General features: G+C 38.7%; 1 protein-coding gene across 5 annotated transcripts in view; it reads right to left on the bottom strand.

Moving 5' to 3' along the window:
• KIAA1549 (KIAA1549 ortholog) overlaps positions 1-19,405 on the bottom strand; it is a 153,022-nt gene that overhangs the window by 56,936 nt on the left and 76,681 nt on the right. For all 5 annotated transcript variants that reach the window (XM_075503125.1, XM_075503143.1, XM_075503134.1 and 2 more), the window contains exons 3-7: positions 19,259-19,347; positions 13,275-13,452; positions 11,607-11,734; positions 9,994-10,177; positions 2,590-2,649 (exon numbers count right to left, since the gene is read on the bottom strand). In XM_075503125.1, coding sequence (XP_075359240.1) covers positions 2,590-2,649; positions 9,994-10,177; positions 11,607-11,734; positions 13,275-13,452; positions 19,259-19,347 — 639 coding nt within the window. The remainder of the gene's footprint in view (positions 1-2,589; positions 2,650-9,993; positions 10,178-11,606; positions 11,735-13,274; positions 13,453-19,258; positions 19,348-19,405) is intronic.

The raw sequence follows: 19,405 nt of genomic DNA, 5'->3' as shown, positions 1-19,405 counted from the left end.
ATGTTTTCAGTGTCTTTTCTGCAACTTCAGTTACAAGCTTTGAGTCACCCTGTGACATCTCACGAACAATTCAAGAGCAGCTGTATTCATATGGGAATACTGCCCAGTTCAGCCGGAGGTTACACGTTGGAAAGGAGGACATTGGATGGGAAGAGGTTAAAAGAAATAAATTTAAAAAAATAAAAAAATTAGGGGAGAGGGCATTTTTGGAATCTCAACCAGTCTAGACAAACCCAGGATATTGAAGAAACAGTTTCAATTTAAAAAAAAAAAAACATAAACTTATGAGCATTCAATGAATTGTTTAAAAACAAATAAAAGAGAGAATTCAGTCTAAATTGTCTGCTGCAACTACTTTCAGTCAAAATGTTGTGTTCGGAAGTGATACAGAGGTGGAGATGGGCAGGGCAAGGGTTCAGAGTCAAGGAGAGAAAACAGGAGACCAGCAGCACATGAACGAAGCTGTGTATTCCAAGTGCATGTTCCCTAGATAAGATAAAAAAGTGCTATGACAATCATAGCACAAAAAAGCTGGTTAGTAGCCCTGCCCACCTCACTTCCCAACCCCACGTACTCCAGGTCATGGGGGCAGCTAACGCCGAGAGGAATCCCTGAGGAACAACATATAGGAAACATGAAAAAAGCATGGACCTTTACTAATAAGATGGCATCCAGTAAAAGAAAAGTGGAGTGAATGGAGCGATAGTCATTCAAATGAGCTAATTAAACAACCCTACAGGATAGTAAACCAACCTACCGCTGACTGCAGTAAAATAATTCAATTTTCATTACTGAGGCTCTCCACTAAAATCTTTTATATTTTTTAAAAGTCCCTTTTTCAGTAAGTGTTTTCATGTTTATTTTTTTAAGTGTGGTGCTTAATAAAAAGCCATCCAATTAGATAAAATCAATTTAATATAATTTTAATTGTTTTAATATTTATAACAAAAATATTAAAACCACTTTTTCAATTTAAAAATTTTCATTGCAGATGTCAGAAAAAGGAAGCATTTTCATGATTTCTCACAGAGATCAACAGCATCTGCCTTCTAAATTCAATCACAGACTAAGTATCTCAGAATTAAACAGCAAAATAAATAGACAGTGGCCCAAGGCTATTATATACAGCAAGTAGAAGAACGTTCTTGCCTGTGTATTGAATTTCAGTATCAGTTATGCTTAATAGCATGAACTATATTCTACAACTGAGAGGGACAGCTACAGAGAACACTCCATATCCCAACATTTTAAGACTATTGGGATACATGCACATATATCTGGGTAATCTAATATTAAAAAACTCATTTTGACATGCATAAATTCTATCCTTTTCCTATGTTATGAGTCATTACCCTTACAATACAATATATAGGCTGAAAGGACTAACCCAGCCAGTCTACTAGTTCGTCCCAGGCTGCCTGCAAGAACTGGGATTACAAAAAAATTCCTCTACAGCAAAAAAGGTGCTGCAATTGGCTTTCAAAATCTTACAGTCTGGAAGTTTAGAAAAACCCAAAGGGATGTGATTTCTGAGCTGGAAGAACCCTCTTCTTACTGCAGGATCTAAGGGAACTTCCAGCAACAATGGACAAAGCAAACCTAAGGCTGAGCAAGAGAGGGTGGGGGTGTGACCAAAAAAGCCAACATAAATCTCTAGGAAAGGATGACACTGGATGTGGGATACACACATGTAGCTTCTCTCACGTTACTGAACCTGATCTGAAATTCTTCATTTTTCTTCTCTAAACCAAACTGTGTGGGCTTCAGAAATTAAGTTGCAACTTCGTTTCCTGCTTAGAAAGTAAACTGGGTCACTGGTGAGAGGAGACAGGGATACCTGAGAAAAGAGTAAGTCTATACTACTGGTGAGCTACAGGTGGAAAAGTTGTGGGAAAACAAAAGTGTATCCAGTGGGGCATCTGCACCCTAACAGCAAGTTTACTAGGCATAGCCTGGTCACCGTTCAGGCTTTCTGCTTAAAAGAAGCAGGCAGGACCTACAGCGTGCAGGCAACCTCAACAGCCTTTGAGCATCTAAATGTGACAGCTCAACTGTATCTGCGAGTTATAGAATAAAACATCCAGAAGACTTGGGTGGGAGGGATCTGCTGTGAATGAATCAGAAGAGATCAATGAAATGTGATGAAACTCCTTCATGTACTTGGAATGTATCTATTTTAATTCTGGTTTATTCCTGCCATGTTTTGGTAGAAAGTGCCACACAAATAACATTTTAATTTTCACTTAAAATAAAATAAAAACCTAAAAATCAATGTCGTATATTGACAGCATGCAGAGTAGACACTTTATACCTGACGGTGTAAGTTGTCTCACTAAGAATTAGCTGCTTTATAGACAAAAACTACTTTGTGTGCATTATCAAGGAATTGCAGTAGTTCATTCTAGACCCAGGAATTACATTTCCCCATATTCCAGGTCACTAGGCCTTCAGTTTTAGAATTTATTCAGCTCAGGCACATTATTGCCTCATAAAAATGCAGCACCCCTAAGCTATCTATATTTACGTAGGCTAGTTATCCTGCTAACAAAAAAAATTGCACTTTTACTTACTCACAGAGACTGTACGTACCTGTTCTCACCCAGGAAGATTTCATCAACTGAGACACATTAAGCTTAGGATAATGAAAGGCTGAGGGAAAAACAGAATGGAGGAAAAACATCCGTAAGAACAGTATTCTCAACAACATACAGGAAAAGAAGCCACTTCATAATTTATACTGTCAGTAAGCATCTTATTTACACAGATGTATTACTACTCCTGAGGCTATGCAGACACAACGGTAAGGAAAGTGCTCCGAACATACACTCCCCAGTTCATCTCTGAACAAAAAGAAGCTAACTGAAGCAGTCAGATTTATTACCTGAAAGATTTCAAGCGGCTGTACCGAGGTCATTGCTCCTAGAAATTTAAAAGCTCACTGTCTGAATTGTGACTCTTACTGAGCTAGCTGCAGGATCAGACTTTTGCTCAAAGGGCAATGAGGCAACTCATGAGTGTCTCAGAATGAAAATAGGACCTTCTCTGAAGCAGAAACTACATGGAAACACTAAACATAAAGCATAAAACTAAATATATCTGATTTGTGTTCCAGACTTGTACAGGGGGAAGCATTTAAAAAACACCACCTTGATAATTTTTTTTTTTTTTTTTTTTACAAAAATCACAAATAAATGCATGTAGAAACACTGCTGCAGACAAATTTCATGGCTTTTGTGTTTGACCTGGTGGCTCTGAGCTTTCTTAATTTCTCAATTCTTCCGAAAAAGCTCTGCTCCAGAGTGAAATCCTTGCCCCAGTGAAGTAAATAACGTCTATTTCCACTGACTTCAGTAGGAATAAGATTTTTCCCAAGGTTTCCACTGGAGAGCAGTAAAGACATGTTGGGAAAGAAGTGAAGATGGGGGCTGGGCCAACAGTTTCCTCAAGGGAAGTCTTAAGCTTCACTATGGCAATAAGAAAAAGGAAGGGTCTTAACTTTCTCAAAATATTTAATCCAGATGCAGCTTGCTAAGCATTATACAAAGGTTAATTTTTAAACCATTTCATGGCTAGAAAGAATGCAGCACATAACAATTAAATGACCTGGTCCATGCTAGATCAATTTAGAGTAAAGATGTCCTGTCTTCAGTTGTAGAATTGTTTGCCACTATTGCATGTTTCAGAGAAATAGAAAATTACCATTTTTCTAATTTATTTATGCAATAATTTGTAGAGTAGCTGACCTCTGTCAATGTACCTAAAAACTGATTCTTCTGCCCCTTAAAAAACTTATGAATTTTTTGTTAAGGCAAGAGCAAAAGAATTACTAGTTACATCGTACCTTTTATTTTCATAGATTTATAAATAGTACTATGGGAAAAAAAATGAGAATTTTGTTACTTCACCTTTATCTCAATAATAGCACCACTAGCTTCAAGAGAACCACATGGGAGGTAATTTCTGACTTACTATTCAGAAGGGTATCAGAACATGGTCCTTTATTCTGAACAGGAAACATCGGCCCTCTATACACTGACCAGGATGCATCAAATTTCCAGAACACTCAGACACACAAAAAGCACCTCACAGTCCATTTAAACAAACACATCTATTTTTGGCAACCTGCTACATGATTCTTCTGATCATAGCTTTTAGATTGGAGTTCTATTTACTCTGGTCATGCAATTGTTTACTTCAGTTTAGAAATACAACCTGAACAAAAAAGCATAAACTGAACTGCATCTGTTGTTTTTCCAAAGCATGGAAAGAGCAAGATAAGAAAATCAAAAACCTTTCAGTGGCCATAAAACTTTGAACTGCTGGCAGTTGCGAGTTTTTTCTTCTTTTAAACTGAAATCATGTTTTGCCTCAATACTTAATGTGCTCTTCACACTTTTTCTAATTAGTACTTGAAAATGATTTAATTCATGCAAATTGCTGGATGACTATTCACTTAAACTTTTCATGGAATTAATGAAATTTAAAAATAAAACAACTTGAGCAGAAAATCTTGAAATTGAAAAGGAAGAGGTGCCACAATCATTGGCAACTAAGGCTGGGTTCTAAAACCTGACGAAAAATGCATTAAATGATGGACGCTTCTGCAACTGACACCATGCTCAGAAGTCAGAAAATCCAGGCTCCAACTCTTATTCCATAGGTCACTCAAGTGTCTCACCAACACACGCGGCCAGATCCTGCGCTCAGCTGGAGTCTCAGCACTGCAGCAAAATCATATTTGCAAGATTCCTAATGCCCCCTGGAACTAACAATTAAAAAGCACAGATTGATTGTTATTCTGAGGGGGAAGTTGGATAGATAAAATGCAATTATTAGTTAGATTGCAGCTGGTCTGCTAATGACTACAGATGCATTAATGAAGTAGATGCTATCATCATTAGAAAATTCTAGCATGCAGCCCTGAAGCACCATACCACGTAACAGCATTGATTCAATGCTGACTGAAAAGGCAAAGGGTCACCTAGTCACCCAGAAACCTCTTGACAGCAGTCTGAAGCATGCCACTCGGGCAACATGGCCTTCACCAGATGCTCCAACAAGGATCTCTCTGACCCTCTCTCTCATACAGAGACGTGTGGGACCATGCAGGATAGAATCAGTACCATATTGATTGTTATTTCTGATAAATGGAGGAACAGTAATAGAAAGCATGGAGGGAATGCGGTATTTGGAATGAGAAGGCATCAACTGAAAAATAAGATTCCATGCAAATTTTGGGGTGCGGGCAATAGTAACACACCGTATCTGCTAAAAGTCTGATCCAAAAATCCACCCAGACAAAAATTGCCAAATATTTCTGCAGTCTTTGGACTATACCATACAATTTTATATTATCCTATTGGCCTTGCAACAGCTCCAAGATATCCAAAATAGATGCCACCCATCAAACTGGTACTTATGGCATTAAAAAAATAGCAAATCCCAAGGCAACTCTCTCTATTTAAAGCCATCATGAAAACAAAGAGATTTATTTGGTGTAAGTTAATGAAGACCAATATTCTTCATCTAGTTCACAGCTAGCCTTTGCCTGTCCTCAGAGAAATCTTCCAGCCATAAAGAGATACCAAATAAATTCTTTCCTATTGTTTTTAATGAACTAGCACCCAAAAACTGTGACTAGACTTGGTTTTCTTTCTGCTGACATGTAGTTCATGACCACCTAACCAGTTTACAATCTAATATGTGAGATGTAAGGTGGACAACGCAAAATAAGCATGCAGGAAGGTGTAAATTGAACATCTGAATGTAAGCATGTTGCTGAAGTCACCTAGAAGTCCGTGGGGGAAAGAAAAAAGACTGGAAGTTTCCAGGCTTGACCACTCCAACAGCCCTGTTCCTACACAGAACAGTCCATTCTGTCAAACTAACAACTTTCACTAGTGACCCTGACTCTAAACAAGTGGAAAAAGCTGACAAAAAATTCCTGTTCTTAATTATGTACTGCACAGGGACAATCCACACAGTTAAAAGTATAAACAGTACATATTAGTTATGTGAAAAATCCAGTGAAAGGACTGTGTGTGAAAGGCAATGCGAGGTGAACAAGCAGCAGAGAGCAAACACATTCCTTCAAACAAGGCTCATATTTGGGCTATCGAAGGCAAGGTCTCACTTCACTTAACAGTGTTGAGATACAGTGATATTACACAAGTAGCTTTTCCTCAGTATGAATCAACTTCAATACCCTGACAGCTCAACTCACCTACCAATCACTTCTTTTTCTTCAGATGCAGACTATAAAACTTACAAAATCCTATACAGAGCCCTCAGGGCAAAAAAAAAGTCACCACCAAGAGTATTAACTGTTACCACGCCTGATAACTAAGGCACAAATGGCATAGAACAGTATGGCAAGGAACATTTCATATTTACATATAAACAATAACATATGTAAATTGTTTATATGTAAATATATAAACATCCAAAATTCCCCCCAAAATTAACACTGAAAAGCAGAGGGTTGCATATTAAATTTGCACAGCGCAAAGCAGCTACCTATCTAAGGAAGATCTTCACAACACCCTCCCTGCTACTGCTCCTCTGGAGACTGAGGGACAGCATGAAAGCAGAGTTCAGGGCCTAGGAAACAAAAACATTTAGGCATCTTCCTGCCAAAGTGGCTTTGAGGATCCGGCTGTGGGTCACGCTCAACAGACTGCTGAATAAGATGTCTCAAGAAAGATCTGCCCAACGCTGCTGAGCCTTTGGACATGATTTCTGGCTCTGAATACTGAAGATCTAAAATCCTTTGGCTCAAAATACAGTTACAGCAACAGTGCAAGAAACTGTAGAAAGAGCTAAAAATAAGCGAGTGTGGTTGCCTTGCTTATAAAAGTGTATGAGCTACATTCATTATTGTGCTTGCTGACAGACAGACCCATAGCTCTAACAAGCTGAGAAACTGTGTTCCCACGTTGCTGACTTATCAAACGGCACCATGTCTGGTGTTCCAAAAAAGTGACTACAAATGTGCTGCAGCACTGTTGAGACCAAACTAGGCAAGTTCATATCAAAATGAGCTGTCCTGCAGTGGCCTCAATCTACAGTAAATATGAGTTCCTCTAGCAACATGCAAGTCAAATCCTGACAAGATGCTCCTTGATTTACAGCACCATATCCACCAAAACCTCATGTTTTCTACATTGCAAACTTTGGGAAGATCTCATCTTTCCTAAAAATTCTGAATTACTAAATTGAAATTTAATATACTTATTCTAATTTGATTTATTGCATGTATTTTTATTTATTTTAATTCAAAATTAAAAGTTTTTTAAATTTCAGTCTAGACAAATTTGAAGGTAGTCTTCAAAATTTCTCTGTCAAACAAACTAAGAGTCACCACCGACAACACACTCTGGCTAAGATCTCTGCAGCAAGTGCTCTGCTCTGTTGGCAACGTTCATTCAATACACTATGGCAGCAGTTAGGTGGGGTCATTGAAGGCCAGGGTGTACACATAACTTGTTTGGCTGCCATCATTCCCATTACTGAAGATGTGCACCAAAGCAATAGCATTTTTCAAGAGCTCCAAATACAACAGTCTGGGAATAAAGTGTGTATCATGATGGACTTAGTCACCACTGATGGAGATACTCTGCCTTCCTACCCTAAGGGAAGATTTGAGGTTCAGTAGCATTTGGAAGATTTGGTGGATTTGAGAGGAGGAAGAATAATTATTTTGTGTTTGAAGTCTAGAGGCCTGTGCTGGAATTTGCAGGAATGAAATTACCACACTGTTGGCGTGCTTGTGTAGGATCACCAACAGGAACAAACAATTCCCGAAGCTTTGGAAAAAAAGTTATAGAAATATCTCACCCACAGGCTGGGATATGCCACTGTACTAACAGAGGCTAAATTTGCCAGGCCGTAACAGCCAACTACATGACTTCACTGCAAATCCTCAGAGTAGTCAGGAAAAGAGGAGAAATACTAGTGGGACCTTTTTCCAAAGGCACTGCCTGGCCTCCTCACTCATTCTACTTTGCACGGCTTTCTTATTAATTTGTGGGCTATCACAGAGCTCCACTGGCATCAGCCAGGAATCAGCCCCAGACACTATAAGCATGCAGATAACACAGGGAGAGCTCCTGCTATGAGCCCTAAAGAAATTACCTTCAAATTTCCTAAGTACCATCAGGAAAGGAAAATAAGGAGAACAGTGCACATGCATATTTAACAGGACCATTTTTCCCCTCTGACCAACCTGTCTTTCAGGATATATCTGCCTTGGTAGAAATTCTGTTACCATTTAGTTGCACTGTAGCTCCATCACACAATCCAGAAGATGGATTCTCAGCAAGGGGCAACCTGTAAATTCACTACAAGTATCACTCCAGACTATGTGGACAAAACTAAAAACTGTAGGACCAGATGTGTATACCTCACAGGAAAAGAAAAGCCCCACAACACCAAAAATATTACCAAAAAGACTAAAAGTAATAAACTCTAGGGCAAAGGTGTAAAGGAGACTATGCAGAGTAAAGAGAAATGTCTTTCAAGCAATCAAGGCAAAAGCAACATTTAATTTTAATTGAGTGAGAGATAAAGACCATGGCCTGCAACCTGAGAAGTTCTGCGGCCTCACAAGGAACAAAAGAAATGCTAGTCATCTATGGACAGGGATTCTCAGGGCTTTTGGTCCTGGCTCAATTAAATACAGCTACCACTGCACAGGTACAGTCTGTGTGAGACTGAATGAGAGCAGAAATGTTTAACGGAAATGAGTCAACAACCCCATACACTTTTAATTGACTATGGGAGCAGAGGGTTCAAAAATGCTGAAAAATGAAAACAAAAAGTTTCAAAAAAATTAGTATGTTTAAACTACTTCTAGTCATAACGAAAGTTTCCTGTGCAGTCATCTTATATAGATTTAAAGGTGCTATAGAGAACAATTTCTGTTGACAATCACTCTCTTTACAGTATCTTCACTGACATACTACTGCACAGCTGTATAATGAACAGCAGCTGCCATTAGGCCTGATTTTCCACTAGACATTTAACTGTATAGCAAGAACCACTGTGTCAGATGTTATGCACCTATATAGCTCACAAAAATAACTCCAAAAATTAAAATCTGCATAGGAAAGCAGTGAGATAGGAGAAAAGGGGAATTAATGGACTGAGTTAACAGTAACACCCACAAGGAGGGAAAGGCAAGTACTGTTCTCTCTTGATCTTGCTTACGTTCATGAGTCATTTCTGTCATGAACAATCCATTAGTGTACAAGGTTAATTGTTAAGTTTAGAAACTTGGCTTATTTATGAGACTGAGGTCATCTGAAAAATCTAACCAAACATAAGTTGTCAAGGCTGAGTGTCAAGAAAACTCTGCTATGCAGACAGTTTCCATTAATCTAAGTTTAGGATGGCCACGGACTGGAAAAAGTTACTTGCAATGCAAGTTGTACATCAGAAGCGAGAGATATGCTTAAAAGGGAATACCTTAAAAGATAATAGACTAGTCAAAAAAGCACTGCTGGTGACTAACAGATAACCCAGACTATATGGGCAAATATAAGCTCATGTTGCCAGTGTCCCAGGCTTTCTAGAAGTCAGAGCCACAGTTAAGGGCAACGCAAAACCCAAGATAGTAAACCCTGCTGAGAAGCAGCAAAGGCCCCTGTAGACGTAACCACAGACACACACCTTGTATTGCACTTCACAGCAATATTGATTGAAGTGACTTTTTTTTTTTTGATCTGGACTAAGACCAATGCACTAATGAAGCCAGGTTAAGCACAACTGGCCCAGCGCAAAAGGAAAGCATGATGACAAAAGCAACAGGTTGCTGTAACACTGATAAGCAGTGTGTGAGCAGAGAGGAGCATGGATTTGCTCTGCAGAATTCATGATACAAGTTAGGTACTTGAAGCTGCATTATCGCTGATGCACAAAATTACTATAAAATTGTAGAGAAGAAAAAATACTAAAAAAAGTATTTTGCAGTCTTGGCAAACAGCAAGTACTCACGTTCAGCAATTTGCTGCACAGGAAAGCCCAGATAGAAGCTGAATTCCACTACAGACAAGTTTCTTAGCTGCTCACTGACTTCGGACCCATTTAGAAAACCGTATCTATCTCGGACGGCAAAAACAATGCTCACGGGGCCTTTCCGAAACGCTACTCCAGGCTTGCTCAGAGTTATATTCAGTATCTGAAGAAAAAAGATTGAAGCAGGGTCAGCAAAATCAAATCACTGGCATTTCCATTCCTTCCTTGACAGAATTTTTTTCCCTAATATGGGGGGGGGGGGGGGGGGAGCAGTTCACATCAAAACAGAGGAACATCTATTCCAGATTGATTCGGCCTGCTGAGTCTCAGAAGAGGCAAAGTTACATGTGAATTCCTCTTCTAAGAGTTATCCTTTAAGGTCAATCATAATCCAGAATGATCTGAAAGCTACAGTCCAGAAAATGATCAAAAAACCCACCTAGAGAGACAGCAAAATAAATCTACCAATAAAGAAATCTTGGATGAATACCAAACTGCATGGAACGGACAGGAAGAGACCATGGTAAAGAAACATTCTGAAAACGGATGTTCTCTTGGTCCAAACCTCCTGCAGCATGCACGCCCAGACCCTGCCACTGGTTAGAAGCCTTATTTTGGCACCAATGTACAAAGCAACTGTGTTTGTGTAGGCAAACCTCTTCCAGACAGTAAAGAAGTATTTAAAATGAAAGTTTGCTAAGCTGATAGTCCAAAAAATTGTTTTGCGTGTTCTGTCTTCAGTCTATCCAGTCACATTGTGTCATTTAGTTGTACAGTTCTGAGCACTTTACTATATGTAATATACAGTACCTTAGGTACTATAAAGTTTATGCCATCTTTCCTGCTATGATTTTATTTTAGGGTACCACAGATGGGCATTTATGGTGCCAGTTAAATAACACAATAAAATTTTTACTAATTTTGGTATTAGAACAAAGCTAGATTAAATTTAAGAATTCAGACAGAAGAGGGACTTGGTCTCATTAAGTTGAATTACTGACTTTCCAGGGAGTTTTAAGCTCTGCTATGTGACTCAGTACCTAGCACATATGCAATAAATTTCACGTGTGACGTTCCAGTAGCTGCTGCCACAGACATCATATACTGCTGTAAGTATTTCTAGACCCCAGAAGCAACTACCATGTTTGCTCACATAATGGCAGAGTGCATGTAATTCCCTAATAGGATCCCCTGAGTGGCAATGAGACCTGAAAGTTGTCTTACAACAAAAACATTCTAACCACACCCTACTCTGTAATAGTAAAATCTGATAGGAATTACTTTGATAAGGGTTGGGGCAGCCTTTATATGAAAAAGTAGAAACCCTATAGTATTCAATAATGCTTTTGGATATAAATCATCATCTTGGATCATTTTTTCAAAAAGCTTGAAACCAGAAGGATATGTGGTGCCATATTATTTTGTAGGGGAAAACCCTCCTAACTTCATGAAAAAGCCTCATAGTTCTACGTGATCTAGATGGCTAGTGGTAGCCAGTGAACACCTAACTAACTTTACTGGCTGGAAGAAGCACAGGACAACCAAAGGTGAGGAGAAAAAGGGACAGACACAAAACATGCTAGTCTTCTTACCTGCACAGTGAAGTTGTAGAACTCCTGGTGTTTGCTCACTTCCATGAGTGCCATTGTCAGCCCTTTCTCAATGCGTCGACTAAAGTTACAGAACCCAACATCCACGTTCCGAGGCACAAACTGAAGCACTGAAGGCAAAGGGTACACATTATTCCTACAGACAAGTACCTCCGTGAGAGAGAACAAAATGAGCAAGAGAATCCACAGAGCTATCACTTTTTCATGGAGTTCAGGACATATTGAGTGAAACACTGGGTAAAAATACAGTCAAAATACACTTTGTGTTGGTGCAGTAAATTCTCTACTCATTAATATCTGTTGCAGCACTAATTAGATTACCAAAAGATATTAGTGACAAAATACCTACTGTTTCCGCTTGCATACTGAAAGACCTTCACTATACACATGTGGCTAATTTCACAGGACTGGAACACTGAATCAGTCACACTGAAATCCTTAGTACTCAACAGATCCATGAAAATCTTAAGGAAAAAGGCAACAAACCTCTTTTTCTTGTGGACTGAAATATAATATTTAGCTTGCCTAAAAGACCACATATTGGGTCGATTAATACACATTAGTATCAGTCTAACATTTTCAAAACACTTAATTAGCACACAGTCTTTTAAATCTAGATACATACACCTTAAAGTCTTTCACAAGAGAGAAAGGAAGAGCACAGGAGAGCAAGCGTGAGTGTAAAGGAATGTGAGCAGGCACACAGACCTTAACTACATGCACATCTGTGGATTTCCTGATATAGTCTTACCCAAAGAAATGCTATGATTAGGTTACAGACCCTAACAGCAATGTTATACAAGGTTCAAGAACAGAAAATACGTCTACTGTCTATCTATATAACCATGTTAAGCAGTGGAAAAAGACATCACACCTGCACAATTAAAGAAGTGATGTCTTACCTTACAGTTATTAACAGAGCAAAACAACACATGAAACATACTTGAACAAAAGCACCATGTTTGACATTCATTAACTCTCTGCCTACATACTCAATCCCTCTCACTACCTCATTACGCAGTCAACCAATCAAGCAGGTGGTTTTGTTATGCAAATAGTGCCCGAAGATGATTTTAAATGATACCACTGACTCTCAAAATCTATTACACAGGTAATATTTTACTTTAGATTATTAGTAGTCATGGACTTCACATAAACTGCTGCCATACAGCAGCCATGGAAACCTGAATACTACATGAGTAATCCTCCTGCTCACATTAGACATGAGCAATCAGTTTGCCTGCTCACCAATTCTCCTACATTATGAGAATTCTAAAAAGTAACATTTAAGGTAAACATAATTTGAAACTTGACTCAAGCATTATAAAGCAGCTGCACTGTGATTTTATGAGTAAATGTTTTACAGAATTTTTTTTCTCTTCTCGCCTTTGAAGCAAGAAAAAGAGCACACCTATTTTGCAACGTGCGAAAAAAATTTTCCTGAAAAAATAATGAAATTATGGGGTTAACTGTTTACAATTTATCATCTCAACCACGGATCCGGCAAGTATTTCACTAACAACCAAGAATTAACATTCACAGCAGAAGAACGCAGGGTTTTGACTCGACCTTGCATACTTAATCACAAGTGAAGAAGTGTGAATCAATACGAAGCTACATCTCCTCCTCTTCGTGTCAGGAAGAACTCACCTGTCTGAACTTGGAATCTGTTATCTGGCACAGTGAAAGAAGGATGCAGTGAGAGGATCATGGGGGCCTCACCACGAAGAAGACTGCTGTTCACAAGCACATTTATGACAGCTACCGCCGTGTAAACAAAAGGACCTGACGTCACCAAGAAAGCAAATTTGGGGGAAATTTTATAAACCTACAAAAAAAAAAAAGAAAAAGAAAATTTAAAAAAATTCTTCAATGTGAAATTTGACAGTATTTTAGACCTACATAGTCTCATGCATTTCAAAGCCACATCATCAAGAGGTAGGAAAATGCAATCTTTATTTTTCAAAGGGAGAGCAGAAGCATAAACACTCCCAGTGCTGTGCCTTGCAGCCTCTGCGCCAGTGCATCAGAGAGGCAACACCCCTGTGCTAGGTGCACCTACTAGAGTCTCTTCAGCACAACACACCAATCTCAACACTTCTTGATTTATCACATCCCAGCATAGTAGCACTCCCCCTCGCCTGCATTCCCCTGGAGTACATAAGTTCCCATACAAAATTGCTGTTTACTTACCAAACCGCTTGCATAGCTGCTTCATTTCTGTCATGTACTGCATAGTGAATACATCCTATACCATTCACATGTGATATGCAAGAAGCAAAATACACATAACCTGTGTTTTATGGATATAGTTTTCACACTCAACAACACTTTCTTCCAGATAATATTTCTATATGCTTATTTCAGCACAGTTACCACAATTACAATTTTCCTCTTCCAATTCATCTCCTGAGTCTGAGTCTTCTTAAAAACCCTGAGGAGCCTTAAGTCATCATGTAAAAAAACCTGAGATTGTAAGTTAAATATAAACCTAGGTGAATGTTTCCATGCAGACACTCTTATCCACCATTTCTCTGTCACCTAAGTAAAAACAAACTGAAGGCTTTTATTTATTTAAACATATTGCAGTGTCTTCTTTCCTTCAGAGAAACTCTCTCAATATCAAGGACACCTGTTTCCCTAGCATTACTTTTTCCTCTTTGGTTTGCTTCCCCAGTTTGCTTTATTTGCCTAAGGCAGTCACACTAAAATATTGTGAGATGTCCAATATGATGGCCTCACAAACAAATAAATAATCTAAACCAGAGACCCAAAGGTTCTGATAAATGTGCACCTCTTAGATGAAGAGATGCTAGCACCTTGCAGGCTTTGTGCTGGGAAGGGATATGTTAGATATCCTCAACTTCAGGATCAGCCTGATAGAAAAGCACAGTGCTACTTAAATTGTGACCCACATGTTGCTTACTGGTATTTCTGCAACAGTGTAAAGTGATGGCAATTGCTGTTTAGATGAGACAGCAAGCAGCTCTTTCCTGTCCTCTAAAAAACATGCATTTTAAAGATATTACTTTCACCAGAAGAAACTACCTCAGCAGCAGAAGGAAATAAAAAAAATAATCTATGCTGCTGATTGTTCCTTTCTTCCTTCTTAGTCCACAAATATATGCAGCATCCAGCTTTTATTTTAAATAGATTTAGACCCACAGAACTCAAATTGGTTAGATATGAATAATATGCATGGCTCTCTTCAGTTCCTCTTATCTGAAACTTTATCCTTTTATCTCAGGATGAAATGATCTCTGCAGCTTCAGTTTGTCAAATGGAAACAGCAGTTGTAATGGGTAAGACGTGCCAAAAGGAAGCTGCCCATTACTCACAAAAGAGACGACTTAAAGGCAAGAAAAAGAGGAATTAGAACTACAAATCTCAGTGACAATTTGCTGGTGATTTCTAAAGCAATACATGCTGAGAGGCCTAGTGTAGCCAGCATATACTTATGCACTAGAGTTAGGTATTTCAGACAAGAAAGTGAGCCTCTGATAACTAACTCGGCTGTCTCCATCTCTGACCTGTTGAGTGCACCATAAATGCAATGAAAGCAGCCTACCTCGAACACCCCCCTGAAATTTTGCATTGACTTTTTCATCTTAACAGCTGACATTGTTTCTCTTTTGTGCTTCACTGCAGCACAAGAGCGACAGCAACTCCAGAAGAATGGAAATTTAAAAAAAAACTTTCAAGTGTAATTTTGAGATAGGTAGATTAGAACCACTACAGGTCAAAACAATAGCTATTTCTGCTTGAGGTATTGCAGGGTTGTCTAGGGTTAGCTCTCTACAACCTAATTCAGATGACAGAAATAATATAGCCATGGCAGCATGATGCTGTCTACAAGCTAATTCAAAGACAAGTTTGCAAAGTTGTCTAGGACAGATGAGCACAGCTCATGACTCTTGATTCATGAATGAGAATAGCTCCTCTTGCACAGCTCTAATGGTTCACAAACCCAGCCATCCATCCAATCCTCTCTTGCAGGTTTCACCTCTACTGCCAAGACAGTTAGATGCTAACAAATTAGCTAGCTTAGCCACCACATTTTAGAGTGCCACCTATTAAAGTAAACAAGCACAAATATATTAACACTTTGGGCCAGAAAGCCAGAGAAGCATGCAAAACTCCATGTGCACTTTGGAGCCATTCCCACAGCAAAAGCAGAAACCTTCAGCAGGAGCAGAGAACCCTTACACCTCTTCAAGTTAAGCTATCCCTTCTCCAAAGTACAACGGCTATCCAACTCTGCTGTTTCCAGGCCACAACCTATCTCATTCAAAGCCACCCTCACAAGAGAGAGCGCTTCTAGTACAGAAATTTTTCAAGCCTTGATTTACTAGAGGCTAGAAGATTATTTGGGGAAAACATTGTTTTATGTTTACGCTGTCCCTTATTATCTTCCCTAAGCATTTGCTATTGATTATTGTCTGCTAAAACATTTTATTAGACGCACCTTTGCTACAACCTAATCCATGCCTACACTCCACTGTATTGTGCTGTGTAAACATCTGGCAGAAAGCATAAATAACCAGTTTCCTCTCCACCACCTTATTAAGCATCCTGTAAAGAGCCCACAGAGAGCGTTTAACTTCCTGAAGATGGGCTACAAAGGCTCACAGGTCTTAAAAATGAAACAAAGCTTCTGCTTCTACGCACATTAGGATCCTAAGGCAACAATTCTCTCACCGTTTTTACACACCTAAATGGTACCAGACAGAATTTCAGCAGCAGTGAGTAGCGATGAAGCCAGTGCCAAGTCCACAAGGTGGCACCTTTGAAAGAAGTATTTAACTGCCTGACAATGAACCGATCTCCTTACTTTGAAGGCAGAGGTTTACTAATTTTGGATTATAGAAACCAATAGGCTAAGGACAGGCCCCAAAACCCACATTAAATACAGCAACAAAGTGGCAGCGGTATACATCATACTCCACGATAAAATTTCCAAGCACAAATGAGGCTGGCAAAAAGCTTTTTCCTGTTGGCATGAAATTAATGGCACCAGGGGTCCTGACAGCAAGTCACTGCCAACACTATTTTATTTCACACCCCAGTGCAACAAAGCTAAGTCAAGGGAACATTGTATTAACAGATCTTACCCAAGTGTCATAAGGTTTACATTAGAGAAAGTTGACAAAAATTACTCTTATTGAAACAAAAGGGTCTTATTCTTTTGCAGATGCAATACATTGAGACCAACTGGAAAGAACTTTAAAATTTTAGGTTATTCTCACTTTGCTGTAAGGACTTTTGCTAGGAAAAAATTGACAAAAGTTTTTTTCATTAGGCAGGATTCAAGCCTGCCTCCTTCTTTTTTTTTCCATTTCAACAACTCAGAATGTTTGAAATAATAAAGAAGCAGAGACTAAAGTTTCAACCGAAAAAGCTGGAAAAAAAAAAGTTGGAAAAAAAAAAATTCTCCTTTCAGTGTTAAACTTGGTTTCTACTTAAAGTGAGCAGCAGTTATATACATCGTTGCCATGGATTTTATTTTTAAAGCATACATTATTACCAAGTTAAATTTAACAAGACTGTCTCCTGATTTACTGTGCATTACATCACAGCAAGAGAACAACATCTGTGAGCTGTAATAGGAGAGACAATAAAAAAGCAGCTTAGAGAAGTGCACTGCTTTACCATAACTTGCAAATGTACACACGGTTCCTGGGTACTCTCGACTAACAAAAGTCACGTCTGTTTGATTAATTAAGTTTAGCAATATGGACGAATTCTGTTTAAAATTTTGCATTACATCACCATTAAATATGCTGATGCTATAGACAGCTCTTTATTTAAAATAACAGTTTTGTTAGTAGTCCACTGTTAGAGGTGAAGACATTTGCTAGTGATTATTTTTAGTGCAAAACCCATACTCAAGCCATCACAAAGAGAACACATATGACAGCAGCATTCTAGCATAAAATAAGCATAACTGATTCCACAGAGATGTTCTCCCCTTTTGATAAAAAAGAATTTGCAAAAAATGAAGCTGGACTAACTGCATTATAAAAACAGTTGCTTCTGAGCAGCCTTAGGGCCAAAATATCCTATTGAGAGCTTTACAAGGCAATAGTAGGCATGAAAGGAAGGAAATTAAAGGGCAAAAATATAAAGAAGCAAGATATCAAATGTTGGCTCCAATCAACCTTCAAATATTTAGCAATAGATTTTGTCTTACTGTTGTTACTATAAGAAGGTAAGCGCTTCCATATTATTGAGGCATATAAGGTCACTGAATATTGGGGTAGTTCTACCATCGTGACCTTTGACTTCTACTTGACTATGCCAGTTTGCACAATCTGAAGGTATAATTCACAAACCAGAAGAAAAATCTCTTATATACCTGCCCATAAAAAACTTATGGGCAGGTATTGCTAAAAGGACCTAAACTAAACATAATTTATAGTGGCAGCTCACTGTGGCTGAAGTTTGGCAGAAATTCATAACACTCTTATCTTGACTGGGTAGTAGAGAGGTATGTTCTCAAATATCAGACAGGAGTTGTTTAATTACTGAGTGCAGTGATTATGGCAGGAGCTGTCAAAACACTGTTTCCCCACACAGATCAGCAAGCAGAAGTTAGAGGCAGCAAGGGATTCTGTGCATGGAGAAACTCAAGTTACGTTCAAAATTCAAACTGCTGCCTGAGTATAAACTTCATGATGAAAATGAGATCATAGACTCAAAGAAGTAAGATAATGTGGTGCTGGGCTATCACAACTGGATGAAGGCAGACATGAAAAATTGCAAGTGCAGCTGAACCTGCACCTACACCAGTAATTCCTTTAAAACATTTCATTTTGTCCCTGTGTTGAAGTATCTGATTATACAACAAAGGTACCCCCAAACTACCTCTACAACCTTTTCCTCTCAGACAGAGTGTTTGAGACAGAGGGAGGGAACAGAGCCTTTAAACCTCATCATCTCAACCAGACACTCACATTGAGGTTAGGAAACAACACTGAAATATCATTCAAAGATGATTCCTTGAACATCAAAGCAGAGGAAGCTTTCAAAAAAACCCAAGAGTACAGCAATTCCTAGCCTTGTGAGTGGGGGAACGACAGGAGTCATATCTATTTGAAGGCTTAAAAATAGCATCTTACCATTGCACACCTTATTTTTTTTCCCTGCCTTTTTCATCTGCCAAATCCTGCACTTAGGATTCCACCACTTCCCCTGCAAGTGTTGATGGCCTCACTTACAACATAAAGTAGCATAAGGCTGTGCAGAAGGTTTTGTTTTGTTTAAGGTGCTAAGTTTATAATCAGCTAGGAGAAGAAACAAAACACTTTAACAGGTATTTTGAAGGGTAAAAGCTTTTCAGTTCAGTTTCAATTCACCAGCCAAAAGAGGTGAGCAGTAGAGGCTGGGCACTGTTTGCTCACCTCTGGCAAAACCAAGAAAGGTCTGTCCTAGAAAATGATGATGTTCTAAAAGTAAAAACGTTGATGTCATATTCACGTTAAAAAAAAAAATTACTAACATTTAAATTAGAATAAATGTCTCTCTGATATAGTACCACATGGGTTATTTTTAAATCACCGTTTTAGCCCGTGAACTAAAACCACTATTGTATTATATTGATCAAGGAGTACTTGTACACACTTCATACCACTTACCTCTAGCTCTACTGATCGCCTGAACTGAACTCTGAGCACTTCTCTGATGGATTCACTGACATTTTGTAGAACAGCTCTTCGGGCCAGCACTGGAAATTAATGTCAGTCAGTAAATACATTTCAGCTTCATCTCCCGGGCTTTGGTGC

Source organism: Mycteria americana, chromosome 1 (genome assembly GCF_035582795.1).
Source record: "Mycteria americana isolate JAX WOST 10 ecotype Jacksonville Zoo and Gardens chromosome 1, USCA_MyAme_1.0, whole genome shotgun sequence".
NCBI lineage: Eukaryota > Metazoa > Chordata > Aves > Ciconiiformes > Ciconiidae > Mycteria > Mycteria americana.
Note: the sequence above shows the minus strand (reverse complement) of the source record. Positions and strands in the feature narration are given on the sequence as shown.